Source organism: Pipistrellus kuhlii, unplaced genomic scaffold (genome assembly GCF_014108245.1).
Source record: "Pipistrellus kuhlii isolate mPipKuh1 unplaced genomic scaffold, mPipKuh1.p scaffold_m20_p_107, whole genome shotgun sequence".
Classification (NCBI taxonomy): domain Eukaryota; kingdom Metazoa; phylum Chordata; class Mammalia; order Chiroptera; family Vespertilionidae; genus Pipistrellus; species Pipistrellus kuhlii.
This window is the reverse complement of record NW_023425413.1, coordinates 178,101-195,955: the sequence shown is the minus strand read 5'-3', so window position 1 is coordinate 195,955 and position 17,855 is coordinate 178,101. Positions and strand designations below refer to the sequence as shown.

General features: G+C 69.0%; 1 protein-coding gene across 1 annotated transcript in view; it reads left to right on the top strand.

The window, feature by feature from the left end:
* Nucleotides 1-392: 392 nt before the first annotated feature.
* AHNAK2 (AHNAK nucleoprotein 2) overlaps nucleotides 393-17,855 on the top strand; it is a 34,625-nt gene continuing 17,162 nt past the window's right edge. Inside the window, exons 1-8 of the mRNA XM_045578870.1 lie at nucleotides 393-538; nucleotides 13,645-13,703; nucleotides 13,800-13,898; nucleotides 14,346-14,447; nucleotides 15,186-15,327; nucleotides 15,665-15,849; nucleotides 15,925-16,377; nucleotides 17,014-17,433. Coding sequence (XP_045434826.1) covers nucleotides 484-538; nucleotides 13,645-13,703; nucleotides 13,800-13,898; nucleotides 14,346-14,447; nucleotides 15,186-15,327; nucleotides 15,665-15,849; nucleotides 15,925-16,377; nucleotides 17,014-17,433 — 1,515 coding nt within the window. The 5' untranslated portion in view covers nucleotides 393-483. The remainder of the gene's footprint in view (nucleotides 539-13,644; nucleotides 13,704-13,799; nucleotides 13,899-14,345; nucleotides 14,448-15,185; nucleotides 15,328-15,664; nucleotides 15,850-15,924; nucleotides 16,378-17,013; nucleotides 17,434-17,855) is intronic.

Here is a 17,855-nt window from a genome sequence, read left to right as displayed (position 1 = left end):
CCCCGCACCCAGCCGTGACAGTAAGACTGCGGTTCAGGGGTCGACCCTCCCCCGGCAGGGTCCACAGGCATCTCTGCACCCCGAAAGCAAGCGGGCCGGGGGCGCCAGGCCGGGCCGAGCCGAGCCGGGGCGGGGCTGGCCCGCAGCTGAGACCCGCTGGGGCTGAGGGGGTAGGGGCGGGGGAGGGGTGTCCAGCGGGAGGCCGATGTGGGCGGGGATCGGGGCGGGGCCTGACGGTCCTGGGGCGTGGCCTGTGGCCCCGCAGCCAATGGGCTGAATGAGGCGGGCGGCTCCGCCCCTGCTGGCTGTGGCGGGGCGGGGTGGCGGCCGGGGGCGCGGTCGGTCCGGGCCGCAGTCTGTCCCGGCCGCGGAGCAGAGCAGGGGCCTGAGCGCAGCGCCCGCCGCTCCCGCCGGAGCCGGAGCCGGAGCCGGAGCCGCGACTGAAGGCCGGGCCCGCCCGCCGCCGCCGCCGCCGCCGCCGCGATGTGCGACTGCTTCCACATGGTGCTGCCCGCCTGGCCCGGAGCCCCCGGCAGCGGTGCGCCGCCTGCAGCCCCCGCCCGGCTCCGCTCCCGGCGGGTGGGCCCCGGGGAGGGGCCGCCGGGAGGCCCTGGGTCCCGCGCCTCCCGGGCCTGCCTTCCCCGGCGCTGCTCCCTCCGCCTCCTCCCGCACCGCCTCCTCCGGCCCCTGCCTCCCCTCCCGCTGCCATGCCTGCCTCCCCGAGGCTGCCCCGCTGCCCGCTGCCCCCGGGGACGCCGCGGGGAGGGCCGCACGTGTGAGCGGGGCGCGAGGGCCATGGGCCGTCGAACGCGGTTGGTTTGGGGGAGCGGGATGGAGGGGTTTGGGGGGAGCGGGATGGAGGGGTTTGGGGGGAGCGGGATGGAGGGGTTTGGGGGAGCGGGATGGAGGGGTTTGGGGGAGCGGGATGGAGGAGTTTGGGGGGAGCGGGATGGAGGGGTTTGGGGGAGCGGGATGGAGGGGTTTAGGGGAGCGGGATGGAGGGGTTTGGGGGAGCGGGATGGAGGGGTTTGGGGGAGCGGGATGGAGGGGTTTGGGGGAGCGGGGTGGAGGGGTTTGCGGGGAGCTGGATGGAGAGCTGCTGGTCCGGGTCTGGGGCACCAGGCTGGCTGGGCTGGGTCAGTAGGGCGGCTGCTATGTGGCTGGGTCTGAGGGGCAGCTGGTGGCTGTGGCAGGAATGGATCCGAAGCCTGGGGTTCGGAGAGGGACCTGAGGGGGTCAGAGGTCAGCCACGGTGCTGGGCGAGGGAATGAGCACCAGGTGCTCTGTCACCTCCTGCACCTGCCGGACAGACGGGCACGGCCTGGCTCCAGGGCCCGCATCTGGGCGTCTGGCAGGAGGGTGGGGCAGAGGCAGGCGGCCAGAGTCAGAGTCAGGGTCAGGGTCAGGGCTGCGGCAGCCTGGCCACACCCGGCACCTGGCCCTCTGCCAGGGGCTCACTGCATCGGTGAGGCTGGACCTCACTCCGCGGGGACAGCAGATCGATGGTGGCGATGGCGCTGCTGGCACAGGGGACGGGTGCTCCTGGCCCAGGCACACCCTCCTGTCTCCATGTGTCTTAGGATACCGAGGCCCAGCTGGCCTCCTGAGCGCCTCCCTCACCCAGAGGGGCGCCCTGACCTCCGGCCTCACACCTGTGGGTGGGCAGCCCCAGCCGCCTCCTCCAGAGGGGCCGGGCCTGAACCCAGGGCCTCAGCCCGTGGTGGGGAGAGCAGCCGGGCCTGAGGGACACGGCATTGCTCTGCCTTGGCCCAGAGACGCCCTAGGACGCCCCAGCCCGCAGGCTGGAGGGTCCATGTTGCCAGCCTCCGCCTCCCCGAGGCCCGGGCGCCTCCCCAGGGGCCCTCGCCCTCCGCCTGCTCTCGGTGGTTCCTGGCCTCCGGGTGTCCAGTGAGGCGTCTGCTCTTGGGGGGGAGTCAGCGCCTCGTGGGCAGTGGTGGGAGACCTGCTGCATCAGGGGCGGGTGCCCAGCACAGCAGTGGAGCCTGCACCCCCTCCCCCCATGAGGCCCGGGGGGTGGCCCAGGCCTTTTCCCGTGGATTCCTCCTTAGCGGCCCGGAGGGACCACGCCCCAGTCTCTCCCCTCACCCAGCCTGCCCCCTGCACCTGCCACCAGGGCGGGTCTGCACCCTCTCTCACGTCCAGGGGGAGAGAGCCAGATCCCCTGCAGCCTGCGTGTAATGGCTGCCCCCTGGTGGCTGTTCAGGGAACATACCCGAGCAGGGATCGGCCCACCTTCCCGCACCAGACCAGGCGCAGCTCCTTCTCCACACCCCAACCGCCCTCCCAGGTGACCTTCCCTGTCCCAGAGTGCCCTGTGCCACCCCACGCAGGACACGGATCCCCTCAGCTGCCACGGCTCCCGTGGCCACACCCCTTCCCATCCCGGGGCCGTGCTCCTTCCACAGGCACAGCAGGGAGCCCCTGGCCTCCGCCTCATGCCTGACAGCCCCTGGCGTGGCCGGAGCCCCCACCTGAGGGCCTGGGAGGCCCCAGGGGCAGTGCTCACAATGCAGGGGTCTGGGTGGCTCTGGGAATGCCACGGCCTCCCCAGGGCAGGGCAGGAGGGCTGGAGGCTGGATCTAGCATCTGTGGACAGGAGTGACCACAGCTGCCACGGCCAAGGTCAGGCAGAGCTGGCAGCCGGGCAGGCGGTCTGCGCCGTCCACAGCAGCGCAGGGCTGTGTCCCCATCTGCAGACGGCACACGAGTCCCGGGCAGCCTGGAGGCTCTCGGGCCTCGGCAGGGCCCAGAGCGGCCATGTCACCGGCTTCAGGCAGGGACGTGTGACCGGGCAGGGGGCGCCCTCGCGTGCCCCCTCCAGCCTGGGCGTGCGCCTGGCAGGGCGGGCATGGAGGTCACCTTGGCCCAGGGGCCAGACCTCCGGGCCCCTCCCGAGCTGGGCCCTCAGAGTCACTGCTCGGATGGCTGTGCCTGGCGTGCGCCCAAGTGCTGGGAGAGGGGTGCCCCCTCCTCCCCTGGGACTGGGCCCCTGGGCCCCCGGGGTATGGGCCTGCGGCAGGCCTGCCCTGTGACCCCGTCTCCCTGTCCTGGACCAGCCAGGAGCCGCCTCTTCCAGGAAGGCCCCTGCCTGCTGGGCCCACCACTCTCCTCCAGGCTCTGGCCCTCTGCCTCCTTCTGGGCGGCCCTGCTGAAGGCCCCTGTGCTTTAGGCTCGGCCTGGGGGTGAGGCCCTGCCCCCCACCTCAGCTTGGTCCCGGGCCTGGGAGGAGGCGCCTCATGTGAGGGGGTGCCTGCCCCCCATCGTCTGTCTGCATCCCAAGGCCCCCACGTGGAGCCGTGCAGCTGAGGTGAGTCAGGCAGCCTCGGGGGCAGGAGCAGTCAGGGAGGGCTGCCCGGAGGAAGGGCTGTCAGACGGGAGGCTGGGGAGTGTTAGCTGGGGGAGCAGCGAGTGGCCCACAGGGTGTGAGGGGAGGGTGGGGTTCAGGGGAGCGGGCAGGGGCCGCTGTCAGCAGGGAGGGCTTCTTTGAGGGCAGCAGGACGCTCCTAGGGGGTTCAGGGCAGGTCCTGAGGGGAGGGGGGCTGGATGAGAAGATGGGGGGCTGGGGACTGAGGGGGCTGGGTGAACCCAGAGTGGTCGGTGTGCGCACAGGAGAGCCGCTGCCCCCCGACCCCAGCCCCATCTCCAGGCCAAGGCAGCCGCGCCCTGCGGGGCAGAGCCTCTGGGCGCCTCTGCCAGGCCCCCCGCCCCCTCCCCCCCAGGCTCCCGTGTTTTTCTTTTTTCGGAGGCCCAGGGGCCGGGAGCCAGCGGGCGGCCTGTCTGGGATGAATATTTAATGGCAGAAGCACTTTCTAAAATGGAAAAATGGATCTGGGCCCGGAGCTGGGGGTGGGGCAGGGCGGAGGCAGCACCCCTGGGCCCGCATCCCCTCTCGCTGGTCCCTGCTGGTCCTGCCCTGCGGGAGCCCCAGGAGGCGGCCTCAGGCTCACGCCAGGCTGGGAGGGGCTGGCCTCGAGCTGAGTCCCGGGGAGGGTTCTCCAGCCACATCCTGCCCGGCCTGGCCCGGCCCGGGGGTGTCCACGGCGGAGATGGCCAGCGGGCCTCGCCTCCCGGTGGGCACAGCAGGGGTGGGCGGCTCCGGCCCGCTGGCCAGTGCGTGGACCTGACCATCCTCTGGAATCTGCCCCTCCCGCCGGCCTCGGCCCTGCCACACCCTCGTTCCCCGAGCTCCCGGCCCTGCTGACCCTCAGGGGCGGGGCGGGGGCGGCCTCACGGGGCCTGGCTGCAGGACCCTCCGGGGCACCCCTTCCCAGCAGGCCTTGCTCCTGGGTGGTGCCCGCACCCGAGGGTGCCTCGTGACACATCCCCTGAGAATGGCACGCTGGGTCCCGGCTGCCTCGCCAGCTGATTCACTATCAGCTGCCCTGGCCCTGCCCTCCGCCCGCAGGCCTTCCCAGGGCCTCTGTGCGGGGCTGGGGGCGACCGGGGGGGGGGGGCACGCGGGCACTGGCTGGGCAGTGGCCTGGGGGCCCGGCCGCTGGGGCCGTGGGTCTGGCCGGGCATGTCCCTGCAGGACTGGAACCCATGGGGGGCGGAAGGGCGTGAGGGCAGCCCCTGGCTTGAGCCACTACAAGGTTATAGCGGGCTTTTAAAAATTTTATTGCTTGGTTGATTGATTGATTTTTACAGAGGACAGAGAGTTAGAAACATCGATGAGAGACAAACATCCATCAGCTGCCTCCTGCACACCTCCCACTGGGGATGTGCCTGCAACCAAGGTACATGCCCTTGACCGGAATCAAACCTGGGACTGTCCTCAGACCGATGCTCTATCCACTGAGCCACACCGGTTAGGGCAGTGGTGGGCAAACTCATTAGTCAGCAGAGCCAAATATCAGCAGTACGACGATTGAAATTTCTTTTGAGAGCCAAATTTTCTAAACTTAAACTATGTAGGTAGGTGCATTGTTATTAACTTAATTAGGGTACGTGGTGTTTTGTGGAAGAGCCACAGAGCCCCATGTGGCTCGGGAGCCGCAGTTTGCGGACCACTGGGTGAGGGCGTCACGGTGGTCTTGACCCTGAGCCCGGGCTCCCTGCCCAGGTTCCCGGCCTGTGCAGCCGCATCCCCCCACCCTCCCGCCAGTCCATCTGGGGGCCCTGGTGCCCAGCCTGGGCGGGGCTGCTGGTGCTGCCCCTAGGGGTGGGGATCGGGGTGGGGGGAGTCGGGTCCGAGCTGGAGGGCACTTCAGGCCCAGGCAGCAGCCTGGGGGTGGAGATAGGGGGTGGGGGTCAGCGAGGCAGTGGTTCTCCCCGTGTGCACACCAGTCTGCTCTGGGCTCACCCAGCCCCCTCAGCCCAGGCCTGAGTCGGAGAGGGGGGGCCTGAGTTGGAGGGGGGGCCTGAATCGGGGGTCTGAGTCGGGGGGAGGCCTGAGTCGGGGGGGGGTCTGAGTCGGGGGGGGGCTGAGTCAGGGGGGGTCTGAGTCGGGGGGGGTCTGAGTCGGGGGGGGTCTGAGTCGGGGGGAGGCCTGAGTAGGGGGGGTCTGAGTCGGGGGGAGGCCTGAGTAGGGGGGGGTCTGAGTGGGGTGGAGGCCTGAGTAAGGGGGGGTCTGAGTCGGGGGGGGCCCTGAGTCGGGGGGGTCTGAGTCGGGGGGGGCCCTGAGTTGGGGGGGCCTGAGTCGGGGGGGGCCTGAGTTGGGGGGGGCCCTGAGTTGGGGGGGCCTGAGTCGGGGGGGCCTGAGTTGGGGGGGGCCCTGAGTTGGGGGGGGCCTGAGTCAGGGGGGGCCCTGAGTTGGGGGGGGTCTGAGTCGGGGGGGGGTCTGAGTTGGGGGGGGTCTGAGTCGGGGGGGGGGGGTCTGAGTCGGGGGGGGCCTGTGGTGGGGGAACCGGCTCAGGGAGGGGCCCAGCTCACAGGCCACACAGCAGACGGGCTGGTGGTGCGCCCTCGGCTTCCCAGGTGGGGGCCTGACAAAGGTGACCCCGAGGTGCAGGGCTGAGGCCGAGGAGGCCGTGGGGTTCAGGAGACGGGCCCCAGGCTGAGGAGGGGGTGCCGCGACCCTGCCCCCTGCCAGCCCCCTCCCACTCAGCCGGCACCTGGCTGACCCGGGCGGGGAGGGCCTGGTGGGGGGTCGGGCCGTAGACGAGGAGCCCCAGGTGAGAGCGTGCAGCTGTGGGAGGGGGACATCACCGCCGGCCGGCCTGGCTGTCCTCTCACCGGCACAAAGTGGTTTGTGGCTGTTGAGGTGCTGGGGGGGCCCAGGAGGAGCCTGGGTGGCACTCCCAGGGCCTCTGACCTGTCTGCCCGCCCGGCTCCCTGCCCGGAGGCCGGAGCGTTATGGGGGGGGCCCTCGGAGGAGCCCTCGGAGGAGCCGGGCCTTCTCTGCCATCGCCCCCTCCCACGGCTCCTGGCTCCCGGCTCCTGGCGGCCGGGTGGGGGCTCCCCCAGCAGCTGCCTTTGTGCCTGGGGACCCCGGCTGCCCAGGGCCCCCGGCTGCAGCCACCACTGCCCTCCCTGCTGCGACCTGCGGGCGGGAGGCGGTGCCGGGCGGCCCACCTGCAGGCCCGGGGCGAGGGCGGCCAGCCCGCAGACGGGCCTGCACCTGCCCCCCCACCCCCAGCCAGGAGGAGGCTCCCGGTGTGGGCGGGTCCGGGACGGCAGGGGGAGTGACCGGTGGCAGCCTCTGTGGGCCCCTGGGGACCTGGGGACCCCCGTCAGACTTGGGGGCGTGTTCCCAGCCACCACTATCTGCGGTGCCGGGTGGGGTGTGACGAAGCTGGCCCCCGATGCCTGCTCCCCGCCCCCAGAGCTCTGAGTGGCAGGGGCTGCTGAGCGTGGGCGGAGAGGGCTGGGGGTCCAGCTGCCCTCCGGGGGGCACGGGCAGGCCCTGCCTACACCCCCGGCCCATGGGCGGGCGTGTCCGGCCCCGTCTAGCCAAGGTGGTTGGGTCTCCACAGCTTGGGCCCGGATGGGGCAGGATGGTGCCGCCTGCAGCCCCTCCAGGAGGGCCACGGACGGGGAGACTGAGGCAGGGGCTGCGTGTCTGACATACCCGTCTGTCGGCACAGCAGGCGTGGGCCGGGCCGGGCGGGCCGGGCAGAACCGGCCGGGCTGGGCTGGGCCGTGGGCGCGGTGACTCACATCCCCACGCTGGGCTGGGCGTGTTTCCTTCCCCAGTCAGCTGCTCGGCCGGGCTGGGGGAGGGGCGTCCCCCTGCAGGGGCGCAGGCCAGCTGGGAGGGGCCGGAGGGCGGGGCGCGGGGGAGGGCAGCTGGGCGAGCCCCTGGCGGGAGCCTCACTCGGGCCAGCCAGCGGCGAGGACGTGGGCTCGGTAAGTGGCGCCACTGTGCCCATGCCCCTGCCCCGGGCCTGCCCCCGGGCCTGCCCCCTGCTGTTGGAGGGCACCCCAAAGCTGGGCCATGTGATGGGGGGCTTCTGAACTTGTTTGGCACCTGGGACGGACCCCAGAGTTTGTGGAGGGCGTCACCGCCTGTTTACCGAAGGTGCCGGGGGCCTGGGCCTGGTCAGCACCGTCGGGTGCCCTGTGCTGGCCCCGGAGGGCGGGGGATGACCTCTCAGCCCCGAGAGAAGCAGCGCTGCCCCGTCCCATCTGCGCGGCCTCTCCTTTTGGCCCTCGGGCCCTGGCGTCGGGGACCGCCCGCCCGTGCCTCAGTTTCCCTTGTTACCGTGGGAGACGTGCCGAGCCCACCCGCTGCCTCTCAGGCCCGGAACTTGGCTAACCCCTCAGGCTGGGCAGGGCCCTCTCGGTCCGGGAGGTCTCCCGCTCCTTCCCTTCCCCGCCATCACTCCCTGCTGGAGCGTTCATTATGCGCCGACTGTGTGTCTGCTCTCGTGCTGGCTGAGCCAGTGTTTGGGGGACCAGGGGGTGCAGGGCTGGGTGGGTCAGTGTTTGGGGGACAGTGTTTGGGGACCCGGGGGTTGCAGGGCTGGGTGGGCCAGTGTGTGGGGGGCCAGGGGGTACAGGGCTGGGTGGGCCAGTGTGTGGGGTTCAGGGTGCTGCAGGGCTGGCTGAGCCAGTGTGTGGGGGGCCAGGGGGTACAGGGCTGGGTGAGCCAGTGTGTGGGGTTCAGGGGGCTGCAGTGCTGGGTGGGCCAGTGTGTGGGGTTCAGGGGGCTGCAGTGCTGGGTGGGCCAGTGTTTGGGGTTCAGGGGGCCGCAGGGCTGGCTGGGCCAGTGTGTGGGGGCCCGGGGGGCTGCAGGACTGGCTGAGCCAGTGTTGGGGGGCTGGGGGCTGAGGGTGGAAGTGCTGGCAGGGCCGGTGGGCCTGTGAGTTGGCGGAGGAAGCAGCTGAGACGCTGAGGGGTGGGGGAGAGCCTGGGCTGGGGCGGGGGGGAAGGTTGGGGCGCAGGCACAGCCGTGAGGGCGGTCGTGGGGCTTGGGGGGGCTCCCTGTCTCGCTGACCAGGAGGCAGCAGGGAGCTTTGAGGGGGGCTGTGGATAGGGTGCCCTGTGGCCCCTGATGGGGTGGCCGACCCCAGGGGCTGCTGAGAGGCCTGGAGCGGGAGGCACCAGCCCCCCCAGGTCTCGGGGACCCAGGCTGGTCCCGGCCCCTGGGCCCAGCAGGAGCTGCTGGCCCCGGCCAGTTCTCTCCAGAGCCAGCAGGAGGGGGCCGCTGGGCCTGAAGGTCTCATGACCATCAGCCCAGCGTGTCCCCGTGCAGCTCCCGGACGAGGGGCCGGTCCCGGGGGATCCCGGGTGTGTGTGTGTGTGTGTGTGTGTGTGTGTGTGTGTCAGAGCTGGAAGCAGGGTGCTAGGCCCAGACACACGTGTGTCCCCCCTCCCCCTGCCCCGCGACCTCTCAGGCCCCCTGGGGCCCCCTTGGCAGCCCTCGTCCCAGCAGGCCGTTGCCCCAGGAACATGCAAACGCCCCCCACACCTGTCCCCTGGAGGCTGGTGCTGGGCCAGGCTGGATGCCAATGGGGTTTGTCTAAGCAGCCCCCCCCCGCCCGCAGGCTCCCCTTGGGCTGCTGGGGGCCGGCGGGGGGCACCAGGGCACAGCCCCTCAGGCAAGCCTGGGCTCTGCCTCCTCTGCCGCCTCCATGCACCCCGAGCCCAGGGCCCCTCCCTGGACTGTTTACGGCTGATCAGGTGGCGGTGGGGCGGGGCTGATGGCGGGTACCAGCGGGAGGGCCTGGGCCAGGTGGGGGGAGGGTATGTCACCTCCTCATCCTCCCTCAGCAAGGGCTCTGTGACCTTCAAGTGACCCCGTTACCTGAGGGGCTGCTGGTCCCGGGGCGTCCCCAGCGTCTGACTTTGGGCAGCAGGTGGGCGCCCTCAGGACGGGATGGCCACCAGATGCCCAGGGCCTCGCCCTCGGCAGGGCCTGTGGGGCTGGCACAGGCCTGGCTGGGCAGCCAGCACCTGCTCCCCTGTGGGTGCCCTGGGTGGGACCCCGAGCTTCCGCCTGCAGCCTCGCCCCTCCCTGGCCCGCCGCTCCGTCCGGCAGAGGGCTTGGCAGAGGCCCGCGCCCAGGGGGGCGGCTGTGAGGGCGGGCGGGCTGGTGGGACAGGAGCCCCCACCTCGGCTCCCGGCGGCATGCCCGCCCAGCTGCCAACCTCGTCCGCCGGCCTGTTGCCCATGATGCTCTCCTCCCCGGAGCGGACTGGGGTACAGCTCCGGGGCCTCTCATCCCGTGCTCCCCCCTCACACAGGGCACCCCGCCAGCACCCAGCCCGAGGCCCCCGCACAGGGCACCCTCCGCCCAGGACTCAGCGCTGCCAGGCTGCCCGCCCTCAGCCTTGTTTTGTTGTGACTCAGAGTCAGCCGCTGCCGAGCCTCAGAGGGGGCGGGTCTCTGGCTGTGAGCCCGCCCAGCCCGCCCGCCCCAGCAGCACCTTCCTCTGCCGCCCAGCGGAGCCCTGCTGGCCGCCCTCGGCTCCCCCTGCAGCCTCAGCTCCCGGCGGGGAGAGGGAGGGCAGAGGGATCGGCTGCTGGGGGCCGGCAGGCTCTGCAGGACGGGGTCCAGTTCCCACCCCTGCCCCACTGGGCCAGAGCCGGGGGCCAGCCTCGCTGCCCGCCCCATTGCTTCCCCGCAGCTCCTGTGGCATCCGCACGGCTCCCGCGCCCAGCCATGTCCACGGTCTCCGGAAGTCTGGTCGGCTTTTCGTGTTTGTGGTTGTGAATCCTCCTCTGAGGATGTTTTCCCATCCGTGTTAGAGAGGCGGACGGAGAGGGAGAGACGGAGGCACGTAACACCGATGAGAGACACGCTGGTCGATGGGGCGCCTCCTGCGGGCCGGGCTGGGGAGGCGCCTGCGGCCGAGTCCCTGCCCTTGACCAGAATGGGACCCGGGACCCTTCTGTCCCAGGGCCGGGCTCTGCCCACTGAGCCACCCGGCAGGGCATGGAGCCTGATGGTGAAACCAGGCCCTCGGCTCTGCCTCTCAGGGCAGCGCACACTTCCTGGGGCCGCCCTGGGGCCGCGGAGCAGGCTCCTGCGGTTCCGTTTGGGTGCGAAGGTGGGGGGGGGCCAGGGGGAGGCGGTCCAGCTGCTGAAGGACCCGCCGCCTGCTGTCTGTCTGTCTGTCCGCTCCGGGGTTTTGTTCTGTTGCCTTGGTCTGAATTCCCATTTGCCCGAGGACTGCTGATGCCGACTGCGTCCCGTCTGGCGCTGCTGGTGCGTCTGTTCAGGTCTTTGGCCCTTTCCCGGCTCCCCGCCCCCCAATACAGTGTATGGACTTCAGAGAGGAAGGGAGAGGAGAGAGCGATGTAAGCATCAGGCATGAGAGAGAAGCGTGGATCGGCCGCCTCCCGTACGCCCCCCACTGGGGATGGAGCCCGCCACCCGGGCCTGTGCCCTGACAGGGACTCTCACCGTGACCTCCTGGTTCATGGGTCGAGTCTTAACCACTGAGCCACACAGGCCGGCTCCTTGCCCATTTCTCATGGCGTGTTTGTCTTCTCTCTCCTGGCATGGCTCCGGTGCCAGGCTCCGGGCAGACACTTCCTGAAGGCCTTCCCCCCGGCCGGGGAGCTGGGGGCGGTGAACGTCGCCCCCAAACGCCAAGGTTGCTGGTTCGATCCCTGGCCAGGGCGCATAGAAGACTCAGCCCATGAACGCGTGGGTGGGTGGAGTAACAAATTGATGTCTCTCTCTCTCCCTCTTCTTCCCCTCTCTCTAAAATCAGTCGACTCAAAAAAACTCAGAACTTAAAAAAGAGAATGCTTCTCCGGGCCAGAGGGTCGTTAAGATGGAATGCGCTGTGTCCACTTTCCCTTACGGGTTGAGTCACGCCTTCCGTGCCCACAGCCCCGCCCCCGCCCCGCGGCCCCTTCCGTCTGTGGTCCGGCCGCACTCAGCGCTGTGACTCACTGCGTCCGTTTTCACGTGAGAAGTGGGGAAAGGTCCGCTTTCCCCCAGACAAACGCCCGATGACCGGGCACCAGCGCCTGTGGGGAAACGGCTGCTTTTCTCTTGCGATGACGGGGCTGCCTCAGCCGGCCTCCTCGGGCCTCCAGCACTGCAGCCTCAGGCCCCTGCAGTTATTTTATTCGATGGGACTTTGAGAATGTGTTTTTACTGATGGGGGAGAGAGAGAGACAGAGAGAGAGAGACATCCATCGGCTGCCTCCACAGGCCTCCCCTGGGAGTGGAGCCGGGGCCGACATCACCCTGGCTAGGATTCCCACCAGCACCTCTGGTTCGTGGGCCGACCTCCACCGACCAAGCCAGGCCAGCCGGGCGGGGACACGTGGTCAGTCCGGGCGACCGTCCCAGGTGCCCTTGGCGAGAGGGCGCGTCAGGCACGTGGTCCCAGCGCCTCGGGGTGAGGGGAGCGGGTGGGCGGCCTGTGGGTTACAGACTGTCTGAGCGGAGCCAGCCCCCTGGGGGCTGGGGGTCCCCCTCTTTGTCCTCCTGTTTCCCATCCACGTTCTAGCTCTGTGGGCGTGCGCACATGCGTGTAGGAGGTGTGACCGCCGGCCGCCCCCGCTGGGCACGGCCTCACCGGCCCTGTCCTTCCCGGTCTGCTGTTCCACGCGCCCGGCCGGCCACACCACGCCTGCCCCTCGAGGGGCCGCCTCTCCCTGGTCCCTGCCATCCGCCCTCACGGCCATTCGCCCCTGGGACACCCCCAGGCTGCAGACTGACAGTTTATAATGTTTTTTGGGTGAATCATAATTCTCCACGGCACTGCATGTACACATGATTTCTTGGCTTTGCCTCTTTATTTTTTATTGTTTTCCTTCGGTTCCACTTTAAAACGGCATATGTATATACATACGTCTAGTTCTGGCATACAGCTGGGTCTTGCTTCTTTATCTCATCTGACAATCTCTGCCTTTTGCCTCAACTTTTAACCCCCCCGTCCCTCCCCACACGAGGTCCATGGTCGGCAAACTGCGGCTCGAGAGCCACATGTGGCTCTTTGGCCCCTTGAGTGTGGCTCTTCCACAAAACACCACGGCCTGGGTGAGTCTATGTTGAAGAAGTGGCGTTAGAAGAGGTTTAAGTTTTAAAAATTCAGTTCTTCAAATAAATCTCAATCATTGTCCTGTTGGTATTTGGCTCTGTGGACTGAGGAGATTGCCGACCGCGGAGCTAGGTTTAACGTGATTGTTAAGGTGGTTTAAATCCGACTGTCCTGCTAATTGCTCTCTGTTATCCCGTCCATTCTCCGTCCTCTTTCCGTACCTGGTTTTCAGGGTTAATTAAATATATTTATCCCACAATAGCACACATGCTATGTACACATCATATATGTTCATATGTAAGACTACAGCCCGATGCACGGAATCTGCAGGAGCAGGCCTTCCTGGCCCTGGCGGCCGGCACCGGCTTCCCCCGGCGCCCGGGACCCGGGCTCCCCCGCCGGCTTCGTCCGGAAGGACAGTGTTCCATTTTGTTTCCACTGTCGGCCTCTTTCTCCTTTCTTTTTATAAATATGTTTATTGATTTCAGAGAGGAAGGGAGAAGAAGAGAGAGACAGAAACATCAGCGATGAGAATCGTGGATCGGCTGCCTCCTGCACGCCCCTCACTGGGGATGGGGCCTGAAACCCAGGCCTGCGCCCTGGACCGGAATTGAACCCGAGGCCCTTGGGTCCAGGGCTGACGCTCGAACCAGTGAGCACGCGGCCAGGGTCCGATCCCGGAGTGAGTTAAGGCCAGGGCTGTCCGCGGGATTTTGTTTCTATAATTTGTTCCTTTATGAGCACTTCTTTCGTGGACGCACATATTCCCCGGAATCTTTAACGCGCTTCCCCTTCGCCATCTTTTCCAGGTTTCCAGTCTGTTCTCCATCATTTTATTCTTATTTTGTTGTTTTAAGTCTTTATTGCTGGAAGTGTTACGCAGGCCCTCCCCCGCCCCCTAACCTCTGCCAGCTGCGCCCGCCCCTCCCCGCGGCTCTGGGGCCTGTGGACTGCGGAGGGGGCGGGGGACCGGCCTCCCTGCCTGCCCCGCCCGCGGCCTCTGCCGGTCGTGGATTCTGTCCGGGGGCCTCGCCGGCCGCATCCTCAGCTGTTCGGCTCCCTGGGCCGATGGGCCAGTTTAGTCGTCTGTCGCACTGCCTGAGCTCCCCCCGCACCCCATTCTGGCTCCCTGCCCCCCCCCTGTGATCTCGGACTCAGCGTCCAGGACGGGGCGACCCCCCTGGACGTACACCCGCTCCCGGGCCCCCCGCAGGCTCACTGACCCCCTCTCCCCGCAGTGTCCGGGCGGCAGCTGCAGGCCGAGGATCCGGACGCGGACACGGAGGACGACCGCTCGGTACGTGAGGCCTGGGCACGCCCTCCGCGCCCCTCCCTGGGCTGGGCAGGCGGACGGAGGGTGACCCACCTGCCCCCCTCGCTCCCCCACACACAGGTGACCGAGGGGCCCGCGGAGGAGATCATCCGGCCCCGCCCGCAGGGCTCCTCGCCCGTCTACGAATGCGTGGCTGAAGGCGCCGGCTTCGCGCTCCGGGTGAGGCCCCGGACGGGGACCCCCTCCCCCCCGGCCACCGCTCCTCATCGCCGAGGGGGCAGCTCACAGGCGTGTCTGCCCAGCCCCAACCCCCCATCCGCCCCGTCCACTGCCCTGGGCCTCGGCTGTGCCTGATCGGCTGCCCTCTGCCCCCCACCCTTCCCTTCAGCTGGTCTGAGAGGTGTGTGCACACGTGTGTGCGTGCATGAGCATTTGTGTATATGTGTGCATGCATGTGCATATATGTGCATGTGTGCGCATGTGTGTGAGGAGCAGCCCTCATGCTCCTGTGGGCGGCTGGGGAGGAGACAGGTGGTGTCCCACAGCCGAGGCCAAGGCCCCCTCTGCACGCAGCCCCGCCCGGGGGCTCCCACCCCCTCCCCATGGCCGGGTCCCCGGGCAGCCGGAGAGTGACCAGCCGGGGGGTGACGGTGTCTGTGGCCACAGGAGGACACGCAGAGCAGGCCGGGCGCCTCCGGGCGACGGCGGTCCTGGTGGAAACGGGATTCTGGGGACTCTCGGACGTTTGCCAGGATGAGCCGTTCCGAGGTGGGTCTGGTGGGAACCGGGGGCGGGTCAGGGGGTGGACCCCCCACAGAGCTGCAGCCAGAGGCCCAGCAGAGCAGGAGGAGCGGTGCTGGGAGCTGGTGTGCACCCCGTCAGGCCCGGGGCCGGGCTCCAGGGGCCGGGACCTGGTGCTCACTGCTCCCTGCTCAGCCGTGTGCGGGGGGCTGCTGCCTGCGGCACAGGCTGTGGAGGGCGCTGGGTCTGTGGGCTCCTGGGGAGGAGGGGACGCTGCCCTGAGGCCACCTGTCTGTCATGGGGTCCCTGGCAGTCCTGACGCCTGTGGCCCAGGCCCCGCCGCCCCAGGCCCGGCAGGCCGTGCCCTCTGTTGCATTTCCCTCCGTGTTTGTTTGAGGGAACACGGCCGTCTGAGCTCACAGCGGGTGAAGAATGAACGAGGCCACGAGGCTCTGACAGCTGGGAGCAGAAGCTCGCCCCTTTGCCCCCCAAGTCCCTGGGGCTGTCCCCGAGTCCTGGCGGGAGGGGGTGGGGGCAGGAGGAGGCCATGCCTGCCCCCTCCCCTGCAGCTGGCTCCAGCAAAACTGGGCCACAGCAACCCAGGCCCGCCCAGGGTGCCCTCCAGTCGGTGCCCTCCCCGCGCCCTCTCTGCGCCCTCTGCTGGCTGCGGGCAGGACCAGCTCTGTCCTGGAGGAGGCAGCCAGCACTGGCCGGCAGGACGGCAGCGCTCACCCGGCCGGCCGTGTGCTCTGCTCTGTCCACCAGGAGGCGGCGGAGGTGATGCTGAAGACGGAGGTGGAGGCAGGTGCCAGCGGCTACAGCGTCACGGGCGGTGGGGACCAGGGCATCTTCGTCAAGCAAGTGCTCAAGGGCTCCTCGGCCGCCAAGCTCTTCAGCCTGCGAGAAGGTGCCCAGCCACCTCCCTGCGCCCTGGCCCCCAGCAGGGTGGGGGGTCTGCAGGGCCAGGCCAGCCCGGGGCTCAGGATGTGGCCCACATGCTGGGCTCTCTCCCTGTGACGGACACACACACACAGGGCTCCGTGGAGGGACGGGCTGGGCACGTGGCGACTCCCTCTCGTGCACACACCCCTGCAGGCCTTCCCACACCCTCCTCACCCAGCCTCCCCCCTCCTCCCCCCTGCAGGCCCCTCCTCACCTATCCAAGCCCCTCTGTTCCGCTTTGGCCCCTTGGTCCCAGCAAGGTGAACCTGGGGGCTAAGGCCACGACCGCTCTGTCTGTCTAGGGGACCAGCTGCTCAGCGCAACCGTCTTCTTTGACCACATCAACTACGAGGATGCTCTCAAGATCCTCCAGTACTCGGAGCCGTACAAGGTCCAGTTCCACATCAAGCGGAAGCTCCCGGCTGCAGGGGCGGAGGATGGGGCCTCCGGCACCGCTCAGCACGCCCCAAAGCATCCGGGAACCCAGGTGAGCGCGGGACCCCGGGGAGGCCCGGGGGCTGGGGCCTGGGCAGCTCCAACAGGCCCTCTCCCTGCGCTCCAGGACGAGGATGGCGCCGAGGGCGGCCCAGACACCCCCGTGAGGACGCTGGAGCGGGACGGGGACCAGGAGCGGCTCATCTCCAAGTCCCGGGGCGGCCGGGGCGGGCGGGCCCAGCGGGAGAGGCTGTCCTGGCCCAAGTTCCAGGCCGCACGGAGCCAGCGAGGGCCCCGGCGGTCCCACAGCTCCTCCGAGGCCCATGAGGAGGGCCCGGCCCCAGACGGGTCCCCCACCAGCTCGGACACGGAGGCCCAGTTCCTGGCGGAGGAGCGGGAGCGGGCGGCAGCGGCTGGCAGCCAGCGGAGGAGGAGGTTCCTGAACCTCCGGTTCAAGGTGGGCTCCGGGAAGGGACCATCGAGGGAAGGGGAGGGGGCGCTGAGGCAGAGGGGCCACAGCGGGACTGTCCAGACCCCCTTCCTGGCGGAGGCAGGTCCTGGGGTAACAGCCAGCCGGACGTGAGGGCTGTGGCTCAGGGTAGCAGGTAGGGCAGGGTGGCAGACACACATGTTCTGACATGGAGGGTGGGACGGGCAGACGCTGAAGACAGAGGCAGGAAGGGCCAGCGGAGAGGGTGCCCCAGGGGGCAGCTGGGGCAGGCCCAGCCCCCGGACAGGGTGGGGCAGGCCGCGGGGAGGGAGGCGGAGGCTGGACACGGGCATTGCCAGGTTATCCCTGCAAGACCCTGCGGGTGAGGCCGCCCGGGGGCCCCCAACCAAGTCCAGACCCGAACACCACGCCCTCAGACGCCCACCTTCGGCATTTCCAAAAGAAGGGAGCTGGGCACCGAAGGCGGGATGGAGGCCTGAGAGCTGGGGCCCAGGCAGGAGGAGAGGGAGCAGGGCCCAGACACCCCAGGGGACAGAGTCACCACAGCGCACGGCCCACACGGGAAGGAGGCCAGAGCAGAGAGGGGCCGGGCAGGACGGAGAGAGGACAGCAGACGTGGGGCCGTGACAAGGGGCAGGGAGGAGGAGAGGAAAGTGCCCACGTTCGGAGGGTCCCCCGAGGAGGCAGAGCCAAGGGCAGGGACACAGGGACGGGAAGCAGACAGGGACCCAGACACACAGACACATCACGGCTGTCCGTTTGCAGGCGGACACGGAGGACGCGACTGGGAAGGAGCGCAGAGCCCAGAAGCACCCCTCGAGGACCGCACCAGAGAGGGCCGGGGGGGCAAGGCCAGACGGCGACCTCGGCCTCGGGGACAAGGAGGTGGTCGCGCACGACAGCAAGTTCAAGATGCCCAAGTTCAGGATGCCGTCCTTCTGCAGCTCAGGGGCAGCCACGGGGGCCGCAGGGGACGTGACCCTGCCCTCCATCCAGGCTGACCTCGAGGCCACTGACCTCAGTATTGACCTCCCATCTGCCGACGTGGACATCAAGACCGGCGAGCTTGGAGTGAAGATCCCGGAGGGTCACCTGCCTGAGGGAGAGCTTGAGGGACGCTCCTCCGGAGTTGGACTCAAAGGGCACCTGCCCAAGGTTCACATGCCCAGCGTGAAGATGCCCAAGGTCGACTTCAAAGGCCCCCAGGTGGACATCAAGGGGCCCAAAGTGGACCTGACAGGCACCAAAGCAGAGGTGTCGGCCCCTGACGTGTCGGTGTCGGTGCCCAGTGTGGAGGTGGACATCCAGACTCCAGGTTCTAAGCTGGAGGGAGACATTGTCCTGAGGGACATAGAGGAGGCCACCTGGGATGGGAAGTTCAAGATCCCCAGGTTCAAGGTGCCGTCCTTCGGAGTATCGAGGCCAGAGACAGACTGGGGGACGTCCGTGGACATGCCCGAGGCCACGTCAACAGGGGAGGCCCGACTTCCTTCCCTGGAGGGTGAGATGCAAGTCCCAGGGGGTGCCCTCCACGTGCCATCGGCTGAAATCGAGCTCCCAGGGAGAGAGTGGGAGGTGGCCGTCCCCAAGGGAGAGGTGTCGCTGGG